Here is a 20324-nt window from a genome sequence, read left to right as displayed (position 1 = left end):
TTAAAAACTTCCAGTGTTGGAGCTTTCACAACATCTGGAGGCATGTTGTTCCACTGATTAATTGTTCTAACTGTCAGGAAGTTTCTCCTCAGTTCTAAGTTGCTTCTCTCCTTGATTAGTTTCCACCCATCGCTTCTTGTTCTGCCCTTAGGTGTTTTGGATAATAGCTTGACTCCCTCTTCTTTGCTGCAGCCACTGAGATATTGGAACACTGCTATCATGTCTCCCCTAGTCCTTCTTTTCATTAAACTAGACATACCCAGTTCCTGCAACTTATGATAACATGATAATGTTCAAAGAATAACTTGTCACTTGAGGCAAGTATGTTAAAATTACATTTGTATCATGATGGAAACATGGTGCTGTTTTGGTATAATCTAGATGGGCTGCAAGACCTTGTATGATGAATTTACAAATAAAATTATTAGACCTGCAATCTGTTCTCCTGAGTGCCAGTGTTAAGGGAGAAATAGCTCCTGGCAAAGTGGGCTTTCCCTGTGGCTTAAAGTGGCTTTATCCATCAGTCTATAGCTGGCAGGAAACAACTTTATGGCAGAACCAGTTTTTAAACAAAGCATTAAATCTTACTCACATGAAAGACTCCCTTTCCATTATGAAAGCCGGTTCATAAACAGAAAATGAATACAGGAAGGACACAGTCTTTTAAAAGTGTAATCTGCCTGCTATACTCCAGACTTCTTAATATATTGGTACCTCCTTTTTAGTTTAGGCTTTGAAAATAAACTCATTTCCCTAAACGGTATCATTCTTTCCAAAACCATATTAATACATTCATGGATATTAAAGCAAAAGGGAGTGCTGGTGGAGCAGGTTCATCTCATAAATTTAAATGCCCTTTTCATCATTTTACAGGTTCAGCATAATGAAACTGGTAGACAACTGTATTTAAACAATCTCTGAAGTATGTAATATACAATTAATTTTTTTCCTTAGAACGTTTGATTTAGGGTTATGAAGTCAAATACAAACATTTAAAAATGGCTGATTTCTTGAATCAGAGTCATTATATTATTTGCTCTGAATACCCTTAATAATAGAAAAATTGCTTTGTGGCTGCTGTTTTCACCCTAGAGACCAATTATTTACTAGGTCTTTCCATTTGCTCCCAAGAGCTTAGCTTTATATTCTATATCAATTTTGTAAAAGGAATTAAATTCCTTTTATGTGTGGCAGCACAAGGAAACAACAGCCAGTGACTTAATAGCCGGCCATCAACACCCCAATCAACATCTAAAAAGCCACACACAACAGGCACCATAAAAATGCCACACACAGAATAACCCAAAGCACACATTTTCTGCTAGAGAGAAGTTCCCTGAGGATGGGCTCCAGCATGAATCTGAAAGCTCAGAAGGCTAAATCTATGGTCCTAGCGACTGACTCAGATTGGGTCCTACAGCGTTATCCTGGGACACATAGATTTGCCTTCATTCGTAATTAAATTCCAGCTTAGAAAATAGAAAGGCTTTATGTAATTCCAATGTAGAATTATTATTTTTTTACTATGTACTCAAAATTGCCTTAACTTTATTTAAAATTTTCATTTATGCCTGGAGACTGTAATCAACTTTTAAATCTACTGTTCTAATTAAGAGCTGTCGTACATAAAAAGTTCTACAACCTTCTACATTTTGAGTTCATTTTAAATCTTTTACAACAAAAATACACATTGTTGTTAACTGACAATAGTAGCAAGTATGGAGTAATAGAAACATAGCAAATACCGTACATAAGCAATACATCTCCCATTTTTCTGATCTAAAGAATAAAGTTTATGCCACATTTCTATAAAGTTCGGCTTCATTTCATCCACCATGGTTTCTAATCTGCATAAATTCAATCTTTCTAACGGAGTGCAAGACATAAAAGAGAGATAAGAAGTGACATGTAACTTTGTGAATATTAATTTCTGACTTGCTTTATTTGCTGCTTTACCACATGGTTCAAGAACGAATTCAGTTCTTGTTGTTCTACAAATTTCTAACCATTGATTAAGAAGATGATTATTCAATACATATCCCCACAGAGCAATAATTTAAATGAAGAAGAGCAAAGGGAGCTTTCCATTTACCAATGACACAGTCAAAAGGTGATGGGATAGCCCCTTAAACTGGCAGAGCAGCAAAATCATAGATTCAGTTTGTAATGTATTGAATGTATATAGTTATGTTAACTGTGCTAAAATGAAACTAACCTTTAGATGACCCTAACTGTTAACTGTGCCTAAGTGAAACTAACCTTTAGATGACCCCAACTGTTTTGGAGGGAAAATTAGAACATTTATATTTGGGCGGGCTTTTTCTAGTTCTAAGATTGGTTGAGGCCCTGTGGGCCTAGAGTATAAATCACAGGCATTTGCCTGCAGTTCCTTAGTTCCATTTTTGAGTCAATAAATACTGTTGTAACTATGCTGGTCTGGTTCTTACCTACTGAAACCCACTACACAATACAGTCCATTTCTCTACAAAACCACAAATCTCATGTGTCTTTTTAATGGTCATGAAGAAAGCAAGGCAGGCAAGTTTTGATATATGGCTAGAGTGGAGGTGGAGCTCCTAGTTGCTGACCCCAGAGCTGGATGTGGGACAAGCTTTTTTCTTTTGCTCCTCCTCCCAACCTAAATCAGCTGCCAGAGCTGGAAGAGTGTCAGAAGAAGAATAGAACAACTCTTTTACCTGCCAAGTCTCCAGTTCCAAGGGTCAACTCCATTGGAACAAAGATCTGATAGATCAAGAGGGTTCTTTTTCCATTTCTGCTAACTGTGCCAGCTGATCTCCACACTGACAAGGCTAGGAGTGGTGTCCATTTTTTGTCCCAGTTGCTTTTTCAGCCAACCTGAGAAAAACTGACAGAGGCCAGGTGGGACACCATACAATTACCCCAATGACTTTACCATTCGTTTTGAAGGCTCATATCGTGGTTGGGCTGTTTTTAAACATAAGTTTAAACTTTTACCGAAGAATACTAGATCCCACATTCAAAAATAACCTGACAAGCGAGAGGGGGAAGGCTTCTCTCCAGCTTACCTTGCAACCAATTCCACCTGCTCATCTATCAGCAGTTAAATCAATCTATGTTTAAAAAAGTGGCTTGGTATTTCTGGAGGAATGGTAAATCCATGTTCAAAATTAGCTCAACACCACCTACCAGGCAAGGTGGGTGCATCCATAGAGTGACAGAAAGATAGACTATGTGCTCTCTCTCTCTCTCTCTCTCTCTCTCTCTCTCTCTCTCTCTCTCTCTCTCTCTCTCTCTCTCTCTCTCTCTCTCATTTTACTTCATTTCCCACCCACCCCCTTTGGTAGCTGTTGGGGATGATCCAGCTTTCTGAATCAGGGTTCAGCCCACAAGACTGGTTGGCTCAAGGCAGAGGTGGGTTGCTAATCTTTTTACTACTGGTTCTGCATGCGCAGAAGCCTCCGGGCAGGTGAGCGGACTCTCCTGCCGCTGCTACTACCGGTTCGGCTGATCCTGGACGAACTGGTAGCAACCCACCTCTCATCCGAGGGGAAGCCTTGGTGGAAAGAACTGGACTATGTGATTGACCTCAAAAAATGTCCTTAGAGGATGATGTCCAGGCACTGAAGGATGTGTTACCTAAAAGTTCTGGGTTGATTCCACACCTTTCCAAGGGTCACCTGATGAGTTCTTGGACCATATTGCAGAGAGGCATGTCAGTCTTCACCAAAACCAAGATTATCCTGACTTGTTGCTTCATTAAGGGGGGGAAAGAATTCTGTAACACCAGAACAGCAAGGAGAACTTCAAGCTGCCTCTGAGAATGAGATGACGGCATTGTCAGAAGCAGGAAAAAAAATGTTGCTGGGGCAGCCTCATGCTGTGGCTAGGGTGCAAGTAGAGAAAGGTCCACTAACCTTTATAGCAGGGGTGTCCAAACTTGGGAACTTTAAGACTTGTGGACTTCAACTCCCAGAATTCCCCAGCCAGCATGGCTGGCTGGGGAATTCTGGGAGTTGAAGTCCACAAGTCTTAAAGTTCCCAAGTTTGGACACCCCTGCTTTACAGTATAGTGATACAGTTCTACCACAATATTCAGGAAATTTACAATGCCTCAAAACCATCAGTTGGGGGTATGCATTCAAATCAGACCTGGTGGCCTTCATTCACAGGATAATGTTTATTTTACACCAGAATAGAACTACAAAAGGAGGGTTGATTGCTATCAAAGAAATATTTTCCCAAGGAAAAAAACCAAAGGATTCCATATAAAGAATTTAATACAGAATTATACAGTTGAAAGGAAAATTATAAATATCCATCAAGGTGAGAAGTTTCACACAAAACAACAGATTGCCTAACAATGAGGGGGGAAATGGCATTTCTACAAAGATTGTAGAGTGGAGAGAGAGGATGAGATGGAGCAGATCAATGGTTAAAAAAAGAAAATTAAAGTGTTTAAACTCCACATGGAACCTTCTAAAGCAATGGTCCTCAACCTGTGGGTCGGGACCCCTTTGGGGGTCGAATGACCCTTTCACAGGGGTCGCCTAAGACCATCGGAAAACACATATTTTTGATGGTCTTAGGAACCGAGACACCAATTTTATGGTTGGGGGTCACCACAACATGAGGAACTGTATTAAAGGGTCGCGGCATTGGGAAGGTTGAGAACCGCTGTTCTAAAGGATGCTAAAGGAAAGGGAACGTGATCTTGATTTTAAAAAGAAACCATAAAGAGAGCTGAAAAACATGATAAACATCAAAACTCTTCTCCTCTTAAAAATAATTAATTTAACAAATGGAAAATTTTCAGATGCATATCAAAACATTCAGTTAATATAAATATTTAAATTGAAGAGGTTACTGGAAATTAAAAGGCTACTTTTTATACAGGAATATCAAATAGAAACTGAGGGAGAAACTCAGACTTTTCTCAGTGGCCACTTGCACATTATCAAAGAAGAAGATATTTTTAAAAAATAGATTTGCATAAAATGAAGAGTGTTCTGCTCTAGCAGTATATAGCTCATGTAGGGATTAAGAACTGTCTCCTTTAAAAAATTACCTCATGGGAAATGCAGGCAGAGACTGCCTTATGGGAAATGTAGTTCCATGACATGTGATCACATCTCTGTTTCTGATTGGCCACTGGGGCATTCTGCCTGCATGCAAAGTTTATAGCGGGTCAGTTTAAATGCCTTTATGAACCGGAATAGTAGTGTTTGTATCTCCACTCAGCATGGGAGTGAAATCATCATCTTTTTACACCACATGATGGGGACAGATTATGGAAAGTCAAAAGTATCTTAATACTGAACTGTAAGTTTTGCTATTAAGAATGCCTGATAATAAACTTGATCTGAATGAGATTCCTAAGCGTGGAGTTACCTGCATTACCTACCTAGCAAGCCTACAATGCTGGAGGCACAACAAACAGTTTTGCATCAATTGAACAACGTGCATAAAATGATCATTAGCAAACAGACAATATATACATCTTTTGTGCTCTGCCCCAGTTAAGCAGTTCTCTCTAACCATAGCAGAGAGATTGCAGTGCCATAATTTATTTATGTATTTATTTATCTAATTCATACCCATCTCACAGAATAAGTAACAGTTGGTGGCTTACAACAAGTTAAAACAATGAATTCATACTTAAAATCATATTTATTAACAATTAAAATAAAAACTATCAAAAAGCTGAGCTACATCAAAGTAGACAAAGTGGCTCATTTATTTATCTAATTTTTCTTATGTTTTGAGATTTCAGGTCTCATGAAAGGTATAATTATCAGTTACTGTAATCATTTTAGCCTGTCTTTTCAATTTGTACATTGAGAAATCTCTCAGGAACGTTACTTATACTCCGTTCAGGAATTCATTGAAAAACTATTATTGAATGTATAGAAATTGTGTCACGTGCAGAGATATTTTAAATCATGTGGTGATTGCCGGTCAAATTGTTCAACCCAAAGCTCAGGAGGTTGCCTTTAAAAAGGAAGGGAGGAATCCTAGCTCCATTATGTAATTATGTTCCATTAACTGTGGCAGTACAAATGGCAGACGTTCTTGGAATCATTACTGTAAAACATTATAAAATGACTAATATGTAATTCTAAGCAAGCATACTAAAGAAAGAATAAAAAAAACACTGATGGTAATCTTGATGGAATAAAAATAACCGGAGATGCTAGCAGGAAATGAAAGCAGTAATGCTCATAAAAAATTTAGAAGGCAATCCCAAAGTACAGCACATATAAAGCACATTTTGTGAACTACAAACAAATAGTTCCAATATATTCATATATATTAATTGGCATTACAGAAAGAAAAAAATATCCACGATTACAAGACTATCATTAATTAATGTACTTCTTTACCGATTTGTGAAGTCTGCTGAAATGCTGTTTTCCCAGATGTTAAACTTAATAACCCGGAATATTCTCTTTGCAAAATTGTAAAACCTTTCCCAAAAATGTTACTTACGTATCTTACGTATGAAGTAATCCTCCTGTAGTCATTTGAAATCCCATGATTTCCTACAGATAATTGATAAGAATTTGGAGAAAACATTAGCAAGTTTATTTATTTTATTTATTTAGTTTGTTTATTTAGCTTGTCAAATATGTACGAGATAACAGGTATAAGTATAAACATGGACATGAGCACAGGAAATGGGTGCAAATAAATGGCGACAATAAGACAGGGATGGTAGGTACGCTGGTGCACTTATGCACGCCCCCTTACAGACCTCTTAGGAATGAGGTGAGGTCCACGATAGACAGTTTAAGATTAAAGTTATGAGGGTTTGAGGATGTAACAAGAGAGTCAGATAGTGCATTCCAGGCATTGACTACTCTGTTGCTGAAGTCATATTTTCTGCAATTGAGTTTGGAGTGGTTTACCTTGAGTTTGTATCTATTGTTTGCTTCTGAATACAGTGCTTGAGGACATAAATCTCTTTAGATTAAGTAGATATTCTCTGAATTGATAGGTTTTTTAAAATCTCAGGCTTCAAGACTGCTCCTCATTTTACTCTTCACAATTGTGTGACATATTTTTTTGATGGAGGATGTTAGATCAGGGCAATGAGAGGACAGACTCAGGATCAAGGTAACAACAGCTCTTTATTCACAGACAAGTATGTACAATCCAGCAACTGTGAGGTCTGACAGCTCTCCTTTTATAGGGAGCTGTCAGACCTCTCAACCAATCAGGTTAAACCTAGGCTCCTGCCTAAATGGAGGACTGGAGTGGAAACCACAGCAGCTTGTGTGGATATCTAACACCCCTCCCATCTTAGTTGGAGTGTTCCAATTAGTGATGTAGTCTTTTAGGTAGGCGGGTCTTTGCCTAACTCTGGCAGACCTGCGCAGTTCATTCTGAACCAGTTCTTGGAGCAGGTCGGAGGGACCTTTGTGCTCCTCTGCTCCTCTCGGTGGAAGCTGCTGGAACTTATCCCAGGCCGCGGCTGGAGTCCTTTGAGCTTGTTCACTCGGGGCTCGCTGTGGGCTTGCAACAAACTCAGGTAAGTCTGCCGGTTCGTTCGGGATTGAGAAGTCTGTGGAAGGAGTGACTGTTTGCTCCTTTTGGGTAGGGCCTTGGCCGGTTGGCGTCAGAGTTTTGTCTGGTGCTCTAAGATTGGAGTGGGTTAGGCGACAGCAGAGTTGGTCAATGTGCCTCCTCCAATTTCTACCATCCTCTAGCTCTAACAGATAAGAGCGAGGCCCGGTGTTGCCTATCACCGTGGCAGGAATCCACAGAGTTCCCCCTGCATAGTTGTGGGCGTATACTGAATCCCCTATGCTAAAGTTCTGAATCTTTCTAGTGGAGTCTGGGGGCGATGTGGCAGAGTAGTTTGGGTGTAGCCGGTCTAGGTGAGACCTTAGACAGCGACCCATTAGAAGCTCGGCGGGGCTTCTCCCGGTGGTGGCGCTAGGAGTAATATGTTGTATTAGTAAATAGTGATCAACCCATGTTTGCCAATCATCCGGGCCCATCCTGGCGAGGGTCTCTTTTGCTGAGCGCACCATTCGTTCCACCTGTCCATTCGAGGTCAGATGGAATGGCGCGACTAGGGCATGCCGAATTCCCTGGCTAGCTAGCTAGGTCTCAAATTGCATGGCCGTAAATTGGGGCCCGTTGTCGGAGATCAAGACGTCAGGCAGGCCGTGCGTGGAGAAAACTCTCCGTAGCACCTTGATGACCGCCTCTGCCGTGGTAGAGGTAATCAGGGCTACCTCTAACCGTTTCGAATATGCGTCCACAACTATTAGGAATGTTTGGCCATGAACGGGGCCTGCAAAATCTATGTGCACCCTAGACCAGGGTGTCTGAGGGTGCTCCCACTCCTTAACGGGCGCCTCTGGGGGAGCTGGTCTGGATTCCTGACAAGGAGTGCAAGTGACCACCCACTCTTCAATTTCCCTGTCCATGTTAGGCCACCAGACGTAGCTCCTAACCAATGCTTTCATCCTGACGATTCCAGGATGCCCCACATGCAATGATTCCAATACTGCTCGTCACACTTTGTTTGGAACAACCACCCGGTCCCCCCACAGTAAACATCCCTTTAAAACTGACAGTTTGTCACGCTTCGTAAAAAACATTTTAAATTCAGCCCCAACAGGCCCCTTGGGCCACCCCCTCCACACCCAGTTAAGCACTTGCTTAATCACATTGTCCTTCGCTGAAAAGCGGGCAACATCAGCAGAGGAGACTGGTCCAGAGTCCAAACAGTCAATCAAGAGGACCGGAGTCTCCGGAGTGGGGTCGGCCAACAGTTCGGGTAAGGGACAGCGGCTCAAGGCGTCGGCGTGTCCCAGCGTGAAGCCTGGTCGGTGTATCAATTTGTATGTGTAGGCACCCAGGAAAACAGTCCACCTGGTCATGCGCGGGGAAAGGGATAACGGGGTGGGTCGGTCCCCAGCCAGCAGCCCCAGCAGCAGCTTGTGGTCCGTCACAAGTTCGAAATCGTGGCCGTAGAGGTACGCGTGGAAACGCTTGACTCCCGCTACAGCAGCCAAGGCTTCTCTGTCCAGTTGGCTATAGTTCCATTCGGCAGGAGACAAGGTTCTCGAGTAGAAGGCGATGGGGGCTTCGGTGCTGTTTGGCATTCTGTGGCTGAGGACTGCGCCGACGCTGAAAGGTGAAGCGTTGCACATCAAAACCAGCGGCAGGGTCTGGCTGTACTGGAACAGCAGGGAGTCGGTTGTGAGCAGGCGCTTTACTCCAGCGAACACGGTGGCATTGGCTCGTCCCCAGGTCCATCTAGCGTTTTTTGCTAGTAGTCGGTGCAAAGGCTCTGCGACGGTTGCTTTCTGTCTGAGAAAGACGCTGTAGAAGTTAAGGAGCCCGAGGAAAGCTTGCAACTCGGTCTGATTGCAAGGTGTAGGGGCGTCCTGGATTGCTTTAAGTTTTTGGGATGTCGGATGGATCCCAGAACCGTCGATCATGTACCCTAGGAATTCTACCCTGGGCACATTAATTTTACATTTTTCTTTTTTGAGGCGGAGGCCCTTTTCCCGAATTCTGGTCAAAATGGCCCTAACACGTTTTAAAAGTTGCGCCTCGTTTGCAGCCAATACCAAGATGTCGTCGAAATGGGGGACGACTCCTGGTATCCCCTGCAAAAGCCGTTCCATGACGCTTTGGAACAGTCGGAGGGCAATACTAACTCCAAATTGTAGCTGGTTGCATTTGAATGCACCCCTATGCGTCATGATGGTTTGGGCCTCCGCTGTGGCACCATCTACAGGCAACTGCTGGTATGCCTGCGCCATATCTAATTTTGCAAAAAAAATTCCTGGCCCTAGCGAATGTAGTAGGTGCTGTACAATGGGCACAGGGTAGGCGCTTTGTTGCAGCGCAATGTTTATTGTGCATTTATAGTCTGTGCAGATGCGGACTGACCCATCTGGCTTGACCGGGGTCACTATTGGGGTCTCCCAGCGAGCATGGTCGACTGGTTCTAGGATCCCCTGGCTCACCAGCTTGTCAATTTCCCTATCAATTTTAGGGTGGAGGGCAAAAGGCACTCTCCTGGGTTTAAGCCTGATAGGCGCGACGTTGGGGTCCAAGTTAAATGATATTGGCGTCCCCACATACTTACCGAGGCCGGAACTGAAGACGTCCTCGAACTCCTTAAATATCGCCTCGGCGCTGCCGTTTTCTATGGCGTTGATGCCGGTGACTTCCAAACCCAGGGCTTCGAACCAGTCTAGCCCCAGGAGGCTTTGCAGCAGTGTGCTGGCCACGGTCACAGGAAGCTGGGCTGTGATATTTTTGAATTGGACCCGGAAGCTGCCCTGGCCCACGATGGGTTCCCCTGGTAGTCGCGCAGCATGATGTCTGGCGTGCGAAGCTGGTGCTTTTTGAGGCTTGGAATAGCCTGTTTCAGGGTTGACCAGGATATGATCGCTAGTGACGATCCCGTGTCGACTTCTAGCTCGCAGGGAGCGTCCTCAATGAGGACCGTGAGCTTCAGCTTTTTTGGCCGCCGTGTGCGGACTTGACCTATCGTTGTGAGATAGGTTCTCAGCGATTCTCTCTGGGTGTACTCTCTCTGGGCTGTCTCCCTTGGTTCTCTCTCTGGGCGCCCTTGGTTTTTTCACCAGGCCCCTGGGATGGGCCTCTGTTGGTGGTATGTTTGCGGCTGCCAAGTGGTGGCAGGGCCTTCGCTCCGGCACACTTTTGCGATGTGCCCCTTCTTATCGCAACGCTGGCAGGTTGCGTCCCGGAATCTGCAGGTAGACCAGGGATGGTTTCCTCCGCAGCTTGCGCAGGGCGGCAAACGGGAGTCGAATTTTCCCTGCCGGCTTTGTGCAGCTACTGCGCATGCGGTAGCTGTCATCGCACTTGCTGTCCTCTGTCTCCTGGCCTGCGGCCTCATGGTGGACGCGCACCTGCTTAGGGACGGACTGGGGCGCATTGTGCTGGCGCTGTAGAGTTTCCGTGGACCTGTCGGCTGACTCTGATGCCCTGGCCTCGTCGAGTGCGATCTGCAGAGACAAGTTTGATTTTGCCAGCAGGCGTTTCTGCAGATAAATGTCCCACACTCTGCAGATCAGACAGTCCAGGATCTGGTCGTCTAGGTTTCGGAAATCGCAATACGTGGCCGCTTTTCGTAGTGCTGCGACGTATTGGTTGATGGTTTCGTCTGCCTTCTGGTTCCGCATGTAGAACTCGTGTTGGCGGACATGTCGGGAAGGCTTGGGTACGTAGTGCGTCTGTAGTGTCTGCTGTAAGGCCGCCCACGTTACTGCCTGGATTGGAGTTGGCTCCGACAGGTCTTTGGCCGTCTCGAAGACCTCCCGGCCGTAGTAGCCCAGGAACAGTTTCGGGAGTCCGGTACTCCCATGAGGTCGTTTGCCTCAAGGAAGCATTCGAACCTCAGCATGTAGGATTCCCAACGTTTGGCCACTGGGTCGTACAGAGTTGGCAGAGCATGCATGGCCATTTTGTCTTGACGGTTTGAATTTGCTGCTTTAAAATGGCTGCTCGAAGCCGCGCCGATGCTCCGGGCTGGATTACTTGCTGGATTGTCTGGTTGTTCGTTCTTCGTCCTATCTGCCTCTCGATCCCATCCTCATCGCCAGTATTAGATCAGGGCAATGAGAGGACAGACTCAGGATCAAGGTAACAACAGCTCTTTATTCACAGACAAGTATGTACAATCCAGCAACTGTGAGGTCTGACAGCTCTCCTTTTATAAGGAGCTGTCAGACCTCTCAACCAATCAGGTTAAACCTAGGCTCCCGCCTAAATGGAGGACTGGAGTGGAAACCACAGCAGCTTGTGTGGACATCTAACAGAGGACATTGACACAAAACATGAGTGGAATAGCTAAATTGGGAGCAATCACATTTTTGTATAATTTTATTAAATATTTGGTATAGTAACTCTTCCTTTTATTTTACTTTTTACTTTTTTAGCAACCTTCAGCAAAGTTATTTTGAATTTCCGCTTTCCTGATACCCTCTCTGAAGTTTCAGGCTACCTGTCTTTCTCCTGCTGAGTGATTTGCCATTACCACCACCCACTTATCACCTCTTGTTTGTGTCTTTTTTCAGTTTCAGATCTTTCACTAAGCATTTTGTAAAGCCACGCTGGCTTCCTCCCATGTCCACCATTTCATTTCTGGATTTTTTTGCAACTGTACATTTATTATTGCCCAGGATAGTTGCCTCATCCAATATTTTTACATATGTGTATATTCTCTCACTTCCTCCCTCCCTCCCTCTCCCTCCCTCTCCGTCTCCCTCCCTCTTCCTCTCCCTCTCTCTCTCTCTCTCTCTGTTGTGTATGAATATGGTGTGTGAATATACAGAGAGAGAGAGAGAGAGAGAGAGAAATATAAATACACACACAAAAATATAGGTTTCTGTATTTGTTCTTGTTAAAATTCTTGTTTTCCTCCTCCAAATCTTAATAATGTACTCCAAGTAATTTGTTATTTTGTCCTATCTTTCTGTATTTCCCATATTATTTCTCTTCTCTTTCCCCATTTCTCTTCTCTTTCTATCTTTCTTCTACCCTTCTATATGTACAGTATTATATTTGATAATCCTATATTTTTAATCCATTATCCAAGTCCTTTATAAATTTGATTGCCCAAACTTGTTTGCAGTTACATAAATATTTTTAATAAATAACCCAATGAATTGGACACAACTTTTCAGCAGGATAGGGAGACATTAATATACATTTTGCACAGGTAGTCCTTGACTTAGGACTATAATTGAGCCCAAAATTTATGTTGCTAAGTGAGATTTTTGTTAAGGAGTTTCCCCCCATTTTATGACTTTTCCTGTCACAGTTGTTAAGTGAATCATGGCAGTTGGGTCAGCCTCTGCTTTGCTGCTTGCTTTCGGCTGCCATTGAAGCGGGGAAGGTGGGGAGATAACATGGTATTTGGGAGGGGAAGCTTAAGGACAGAAGTGAATGAAGAAGGGAGTGATTTTCTCACCATCTACTGCGCACGCTGCAGATAGTGGAATTGCCGCCAAGGCCAACCGTCCGGCATACCAACCTGATGATGGGTTTTGAAGCTGCAGCCCACATGACACCTGTGGGGTGTGTGGATTGGACTGGGGGATGAGGTTACTAGGGGGGGTGAGTTGGGTCACATATTGATATCTATGATTACGCGCGCTTTTGCCTCAGATCTTGCTGTGCTAGCTGCTATCTACTCATAACCAGTAAAAATACTCTTAATTCTGAAAAATGGAGTTGAGTGGTTTCTTTCTTGGTTGCTGATGGAGGCTGCCCTGACAGGTTGTTAATAACTCACTTGTTAAGAAAATCCAGCTTCCCCATTGGCTTTGCTGGTCAGAAAGTTACAAAAGGTATTCACATGATCTGGGGACACTGCAACTATCATGAATATGAACCAATTGCCAAGCATCCAAATCTTGGTCACGTGACCGAGACAATGCTGCAATGGTCATAAAGTGTGAAAATAGTCATAGGTCACTTTTTTTGGTAACATTGTAACTTCAAACGGTCACTAAATGAACTGTTGTAAGTTGAGGACTATCTGTATATGATTGCTCTGTGAGCTCTGGCCACATTCTCCAGCCCAATTTTGCCATACTACAAAAAACATTTCACATGCTGTCCAATAATTTACTGAAATCCATGTATACTTATGTCTACTGCATTCCCATGGCCAGTTAAACTAGTCACCCTATGAAAAATAAAATCAGGCTGGTTTCGCACAATTTCTTCTTGGTAAATCCACGCTGACTCCTGCCAAACAATACTTCCTCCCTCTACTTACTTACAATAAGTGCTTAATAGTACATTACAGAGTTTTGCCCAGTGTTGATGTCAATCTGATTGGTGTGTATTTATTGGTTCCTCTTTATCCCCTTTTTTGAAGGTAGGAACAATTATCCTTCTCCAGTCAAAATGGCAGATTTGCAATTTGGTTAACTATCCACTCGATTTAAAGAGAGCCTTCTAGAGGTTTGATTTTTTACTAATCTGCACATACCGATGTAGACAGTACAGTGCTTACCCCCAAAGTAAAATTCAAAACTCATAACCAACCTATTACACCAGGCAAAAAGCCCAGCATTTTCCCCTTCTTGAACCCCTTGATAATTGAGGGGGGGGGGGGAAATAATTTTTGTCATTGCTATTATGAAATCATTGGTAGCCAAAACCCTTTTCCAATCTACTAGAAATCACCCAAAATCTATTAACAGCTTTAACATCTTGCAATTACCAGGAGGAGCCTGTAAGGAGTAGAAATTCATTGACATCTTCCCTTAAGGCTACCTTTTTGTTAAGAAGTGATTACTGCTATATCGACCTAAATTCTATTGCTTAAATAATCTCTCAGTAACAGAAGGACTCGGAAGTTTCCTGTTCTCTACTGTTATTACATTTCCCCACACCACCCCCAGCACTAACTAGTCCAGCACAAACAAAAGACATGGTGGGAAGATTTAGACTCCTGTTCTTTGTGTTTAATACCAGCACTCAGACATGCTAGAAGAAATCTGAGTCTGGGAGGGTAAAATATCCTGCCAACAAAATGAAAATGGTGGCTGAGTGGAAGCTTCTGTAATCTGTGGCTTCATGGTTTCTTGGTGCTTGGTCTTTTTTTTTCTCCACCTACTATATTTGTTCAGGCTTTGGGGGAGTAGATACCTTTCCTTTATGGGTGGTGATTCTCAGTTCTGGCTGTCTCATTTAAGAAATGGGCCAGATAATCCCTTTTTAAAGACGTCTCCAAATAAAAATAAGATGGAATCAAGAAAAATATAGTGACTGATCAAGGTTTTGTTTCTGAAGTCATTCATGAAGTGAAGAATCTTCCTTTAAATGAAGTCTATTTGCTTATATTTGGAAGAGTTCTTGGCATACTCTTTCAGAATCCAAACTCAGACTCACCCAGATTTTTCTCAGACTTTCTGTTGTATTTTTGGATCAGTTAACAAAAGCAGGTTTCTTTTCAGTAATTTTGTGGCATTTCTTATTTATATACCAGTTTCATTAAAAATATTTTCGTGTTTGGTCTGTGCAAATTTATGTGAGAGGTTTAATATTGCTCAAAAGACTCCTGACTCTTATTCTGCTATTGTTTCAAGGTGGAGTAATGCAGGAGGGATTGAATTTATGAAGCTGTACGTCATAGGTAGTGTGAAAAAAGTTAAATCCAACTTGTTGCTACTCCTTGCTGTCAATCCCATTTTCTGAGAGTAGATTTGGGAAGGGAAGCAGCTGATTTCTCTGCTTGTATGACAGCTGCCTGGTTGTGAGAAATGTCTGTGACAGCTTGAAAATTTTGACCCACGGAATGGTTGCTAAGGTAATTGCCCTTCCACCTCCTCATTACACCTACAGAGCATTGATATAGTTTGTGAAGCGTATGGCACACAAATAGAACTATTTTGCATAGCATGTGGGATAGGGTGGGAGTGTCACAATGCCAATATGTTGTTAAGAAACTGGAGGAGGAAGAAGCTGTAGCTAAACAACCAGTTTCTCTACTTTTAAGTACAATTGTATGTCTATTCTGTAGAGTCTAATAATGTTCTCGCAATTGGTATTTGATTAAGAGATCCATGAGGACATTTTAAAAAGTCAAGATGGCAGTTGCAACTGCACATTTGCTTGTTATTGTGGGCACTCCCATGTTTGATGAATGGAATGGTTCTAACACTGTTTTCTATATCGCTTATTGAATTTGGAGTATGAGGGGTGTGTGTGTGTGTGTATACATAAATGTTTAAGAAAATTACTCAGAATTGTATGTACATGTGTTAGCCGTGAGGAAGTATGTGAACAGATTTCAGTTTAGGTCCCAAAAGACCCGGGTACAGGGTTCAGTTCAGAATTATGTGTCTCAATTATTGCCAGATTTTTTGATAGGAACTTGCCTTCATCCTTTCATTCAAGATATCAGACATTGTCATACAATCCTAAGTCACATGGACAACTTCCTCAATTGGAACCTTTGGTCAAGAATTCATGACTGAGCAACTGATCCTGGAATAGAGCTGGGTTTATTATGTTTATGTGCTGCTCATTTTTCAACATCTCAAATGGGTTCTTTATTTTCTTGATTTAGATAGAACCTTATGCTACCCTTCTAAAGTAGAACCTTATGCTACCCTTCTAAGTCCTTCTAAAACCTGTGACCAAATAGTAAACTGAATTTAACAAAAGGAGAACTTTATTAAACACATATCAAATAGGTAATAGTATTAACTAGAAAACATTGAATACAACTGAATACAACTGAAATTAAATCAAATTTCATTTTTATTCTAATTCCATTCATTATTTTGGGGAGCGGAGCCCCCAACCCAAAGAATAAGTATGGCCCTTGCCCCAGGTAAAATTATGTCCACATATCCAACATTTCCTCTACAGAGAGAAAGAGGTTTTATAATATAAAATGTATATTAAATAAAACTGTAAAAAAATGGAAATATCAGGGGAAGCCCAGGTTTAACACGGTTGCCTTTTGTTTTGAAATGTAATATTTAAATAATTGGGATATAGTTGCAACATATTTTCTTATGATCTGGTATGACTCATATATATATTTGTTTTCGTAGATTTTCACGGGTGTAGGTATGCTGGTTTTGTTGTATTCGGGTCTTTTCAACAAGAGAATAATTATGGAAGCCATCGAAATAGAGAAACACCCCCACAACATGAATAAACGTGATGATACCTCCCGCCTACCAAACATCTGGAAACCAGCCCTAGCCAACAAACGAACACCACCCACCACCCAAGCCGTTACAATACAAAACAACAATGCACACACAGCCAGCACCAATCAGCACCAATCTACCAATCATGATACAACCACACAACCAATCATTCCACTTACTGAAACAAAGCCAGCACCCCATCCCCTCCCACCAAGATTTACAGAAAGACGGCAGCTCCGTTCCCATTTTAAGCCCAAGCCCGAAGATGGCAGGTGGGCTGTATTACATGTTAGGCAGGAGTCTTAGCCACTAAGCCACAGGCTCTCCTCCTTTTATCAGCTGAGCCAGGGAAATAGGTATGTATTTGTGTTACAACCCCTGGTATGCCCAAATATGGGAGGAAGCTCACCACTCCCTCTTTCTGTCCTTCGGCTCATCACAGAAAACCATCCAGGCCTGGATGGTTTTCTGTGATGTGGTTTTCAGCCTGGATGGTGTATGTATGTGTGTATATATATATATATATATATATATATATATATATATATATATATATATATATATATATATATATATATATATATTATGTGTATATATATATATATATATATATATATATATATATATATATATATATATATATATACATACATACATACATACATACATACATACACACACACACACACACACACACACACACACACATATATATATATATATATATATATTTTGTTAATATGGAAATGTAGTGTGAAAAAATAATGTAATAAACTAGTGAAAAACAAATCTCATTTAAAGCTAACAGAACATTATATAAAATTCCTGTAAACAGTCTGATTGTTAACATCCACTCTACATTTAGTAAAAGATTATTATTAGGGTGCTTTTCTCTAAGAAGCAAGTTCTGTTGTTATAGAAAAGGTCATTGTAATTGTGCTGTAAATAACTTAGTTTACTGGTAGCAATAAAGGAATAAAGGAATCAAACAGCTTTTTCTTCTGAACAGGTGACTTGATATCTCTCTGAAAAATATTATATGTAGAGACATGCTTTAAAGGGGACAACAATACTGTATTTGAAAACTCAAAAGACCTAAAGAGTATTTTGGATGTAATGCTCAATGTCCCATCACAAAGGTAACATGTTGTTCAAACCAGAGTGGGCTGCTAACCAGTTTACTACCAGTTTGCTCGTGCTCACGCGCACGATTGCATACGCAGAAGTGTCTGGGTGGGTGGGCGGAGCCTCCCGCCACCACCACTGCTAGTTCAGCCAAACCAGGCTAAACCGGGAACAACCCACCCCTGGTTCAAACCATCCTTTATAGGACCAATTTGTTCACCGCTACCCGTGGAAATATCCCATTCACCTCAGTGACGTCTCAATGATTTATCCCATTCAGAGGAATCCAATCAATATTCCACATATCATTCTTTGTTTCTCAATGCTGCCAGGCCTGCTTATCCCATTAATAGATTACGTATTGAGATGAGAAAGAGGGAGGGAAAAATTCAACAATTCTGTCTGATTATAAGGTAAAGCCTTGGAAATCCTTGCTTTCTGAACATTGAATCTACTTTTGACTACCTACGCTGTTTTTATAGCAACTTTAGGAACTTTACAAAAATAAATTAAAAATTAATACCTTTTGCACATAGATAAAAACACATGTTCTTTTGTACATTGGTCATAGTGACCCATCTAGTAGTCAGGCTGACCCAGAGAAATTCTAATGCCTAAATAGGTGCTTATCTAAGCAACCTATTTCTTGGCCGCTCTGCCTGTCTCTTATCTGTAACCAGTCATCATGTGAAGTGTAGCAATGACCTGTATCAAGCAAGCAAGAACAGCCTGAATTAGCTGGTCTACACTTTTTAAAATCAAAACTCACTCATAAGAGTGCTATCTGTAGCTGCTACTGTTGATATCCTAATTACCTTGGCAATTGTCACAGGCTGTTACTTTTCGCATGCTAAATCCTCTTAAATCCTATTGTCACTTTGATCAACTGGAAGGCAAAGTCATACTTGGCCAATAAAGAATTCTATTTTATTCTATGAGCAAATCACATGTCTGCTGAAGACTAGGTCACGAGACTTTAGATGCCATTGAAGGAAAACCACTGTTCAGCAGTGTTTCCACAGCCAGGAGAATAGTTGAATACTTGGTTTGGTGCTGAGGCTAGAATGTTATCTACATGCCCTATAGTAGCGATGGAAAAAGTTCTCTACAGAACCATCAAAAAGTTTTCTTGAGTGAAAAAGCCATCCTTGTGCTTTGACCACTGAGATTATGAAAAAAGAGGGAGCTACTCCACTAATTTTCCAGGTTGACATTCTAAAAAAGTGCTAGTGTGCTGAGGTTAATAGTTTCTTGAAGTCTCAGCAAGCATAATCAAATCCTGACTGGGAATTCTGAAAGTTGTATCCCAACACATTTAGAGGGTTGTGCCAGCTTGGAGAAGGCCTGTCTTCAGGTTACAGTTTTGTTAAAGACAATGCTAATGTGCATAAGCTCTGTCACTCAAGCTGTACATTAAGTTCTTACATTCTGCATCATCCAGGAGTATGAAGAACACAATCACTGCTTTTCTGTACATTTTCACCTAGAAATAATTCCCTGGGTATTTAAGCATATGATAAAGTGCACAATGCATAACATTTACCCTGGAGTTGCATGAGGTGATGACATTTTGAACATGACTGTGCAAGAAAGCCACAAGAAAGTCCTAATTGGTTCATGAGTGCATTTGCTTTGGCACATATCCCATCCATGCTGAATATTTGGCCATCCTAAGAGATTGCTACAGCCTGCCTCAGTTCTCAGAAATTAACTGAGCCTGATGCAGTGGCTGCATGTAAGATGGATGGCTTGCTTTCCTCAGGGTCTGCATTGAAGCAAATTTCAGCCCAGAATCTGCTTTCAGTACTACATATAAGTTCTGAACTGTGTGAAATAAGGTGTGCATTTGAAATAATGTGGGCAGAGCATTCTCCATTCACAAATCAAATGCATCCCTTCTGGATAGATGTCAGGTCCACACAGTTTGGGAGTTCTTGCATAGGTAGAAAGAACAGATTGCCTTGATTTTAATTCATTCTATTGATTTAGAATGTAATGTTTATTTCTCATGCTAATCTATAATATGATTTGGTTGATTTTTGTTTAGGGTGATATATAAACCAACCATTCTGGTTTAAAAAGAATTAATAAAAAAACACAGAGAAAAGGCCTACCTCTGCAAATCTAGAGAAAAACAGATAACCTTGCCCTCACATGTGTGAGATGGTTCTTCCCTCTTTACATCATTGCTCTGCCCAACACAACTCTTGATATAACAAAAAAAGGCAGTGTACAGTCATAACAATATTCTACATAGCTAACTTAGAGGCTAAAGTTCCCATGAGCCTTGTGGGACTCTCAGGCTTGACACAATTTAGATGAACGGCCATTAAATGTTCCATGCCAAGGCCCTGGCTCATGTTTATCAGTCACCAATTCCCCTTTTTTCTGAGCAGAAAGTTCTATTCCTGACAGGTTTTGTGTACAAATGCAGAAAAAAAGGTCTACTTTCTCCAGAAAAGCTTCAGGGAGAAAAAAGAACTTATTTGACTTACTGTGGCTTTGATATGAAATATAGTGTTGTCAGAATCTGGGGCAACT

General features: G+C 41.6%; 1 protein-coding gene across 1 annotated transcript in view; it reads left to right on the top strand.

Moving 5' to 3' along the window:
* The first annotated feature begins 5189 nt into the window (after positions 1-5189).
* LOC309394315 (extracellular serine/threonine protein kinase FAM20C-like) overlaps positions 5190-20324 on the top strand; it is a 38893-nt gene continuing 23758 nt past the window's right edge. Inside the window, exon 1 of the mRNA XM_081957303.1 lies at positions 5190-5301. Within this exon, the coding sequence (XP_081813429.1) occupies positions 5270-5301 (32 nt within the window). The 5' untranslated portion in view covers positions 5190-5269. The remainder of the gene's footprint in view (positions 5302-20324) is intronic.

Source organism: Natrix helvetica (assembly GCF_964273705.1).
Source record: "Natrix helvetica genome assembly, chromosome: 6".
Lineage (NCBI taxonomy): Eukaryota > Metazoa > Chordata > Lepidosauria > Squamata > Natricidae > Natrix > Natrix helvetica.
The sequence above is the reverse complement of the archived record's forward strand: the minus strand, read 5'-3'. Positions and strand labels throughout refer to the sequence as shown.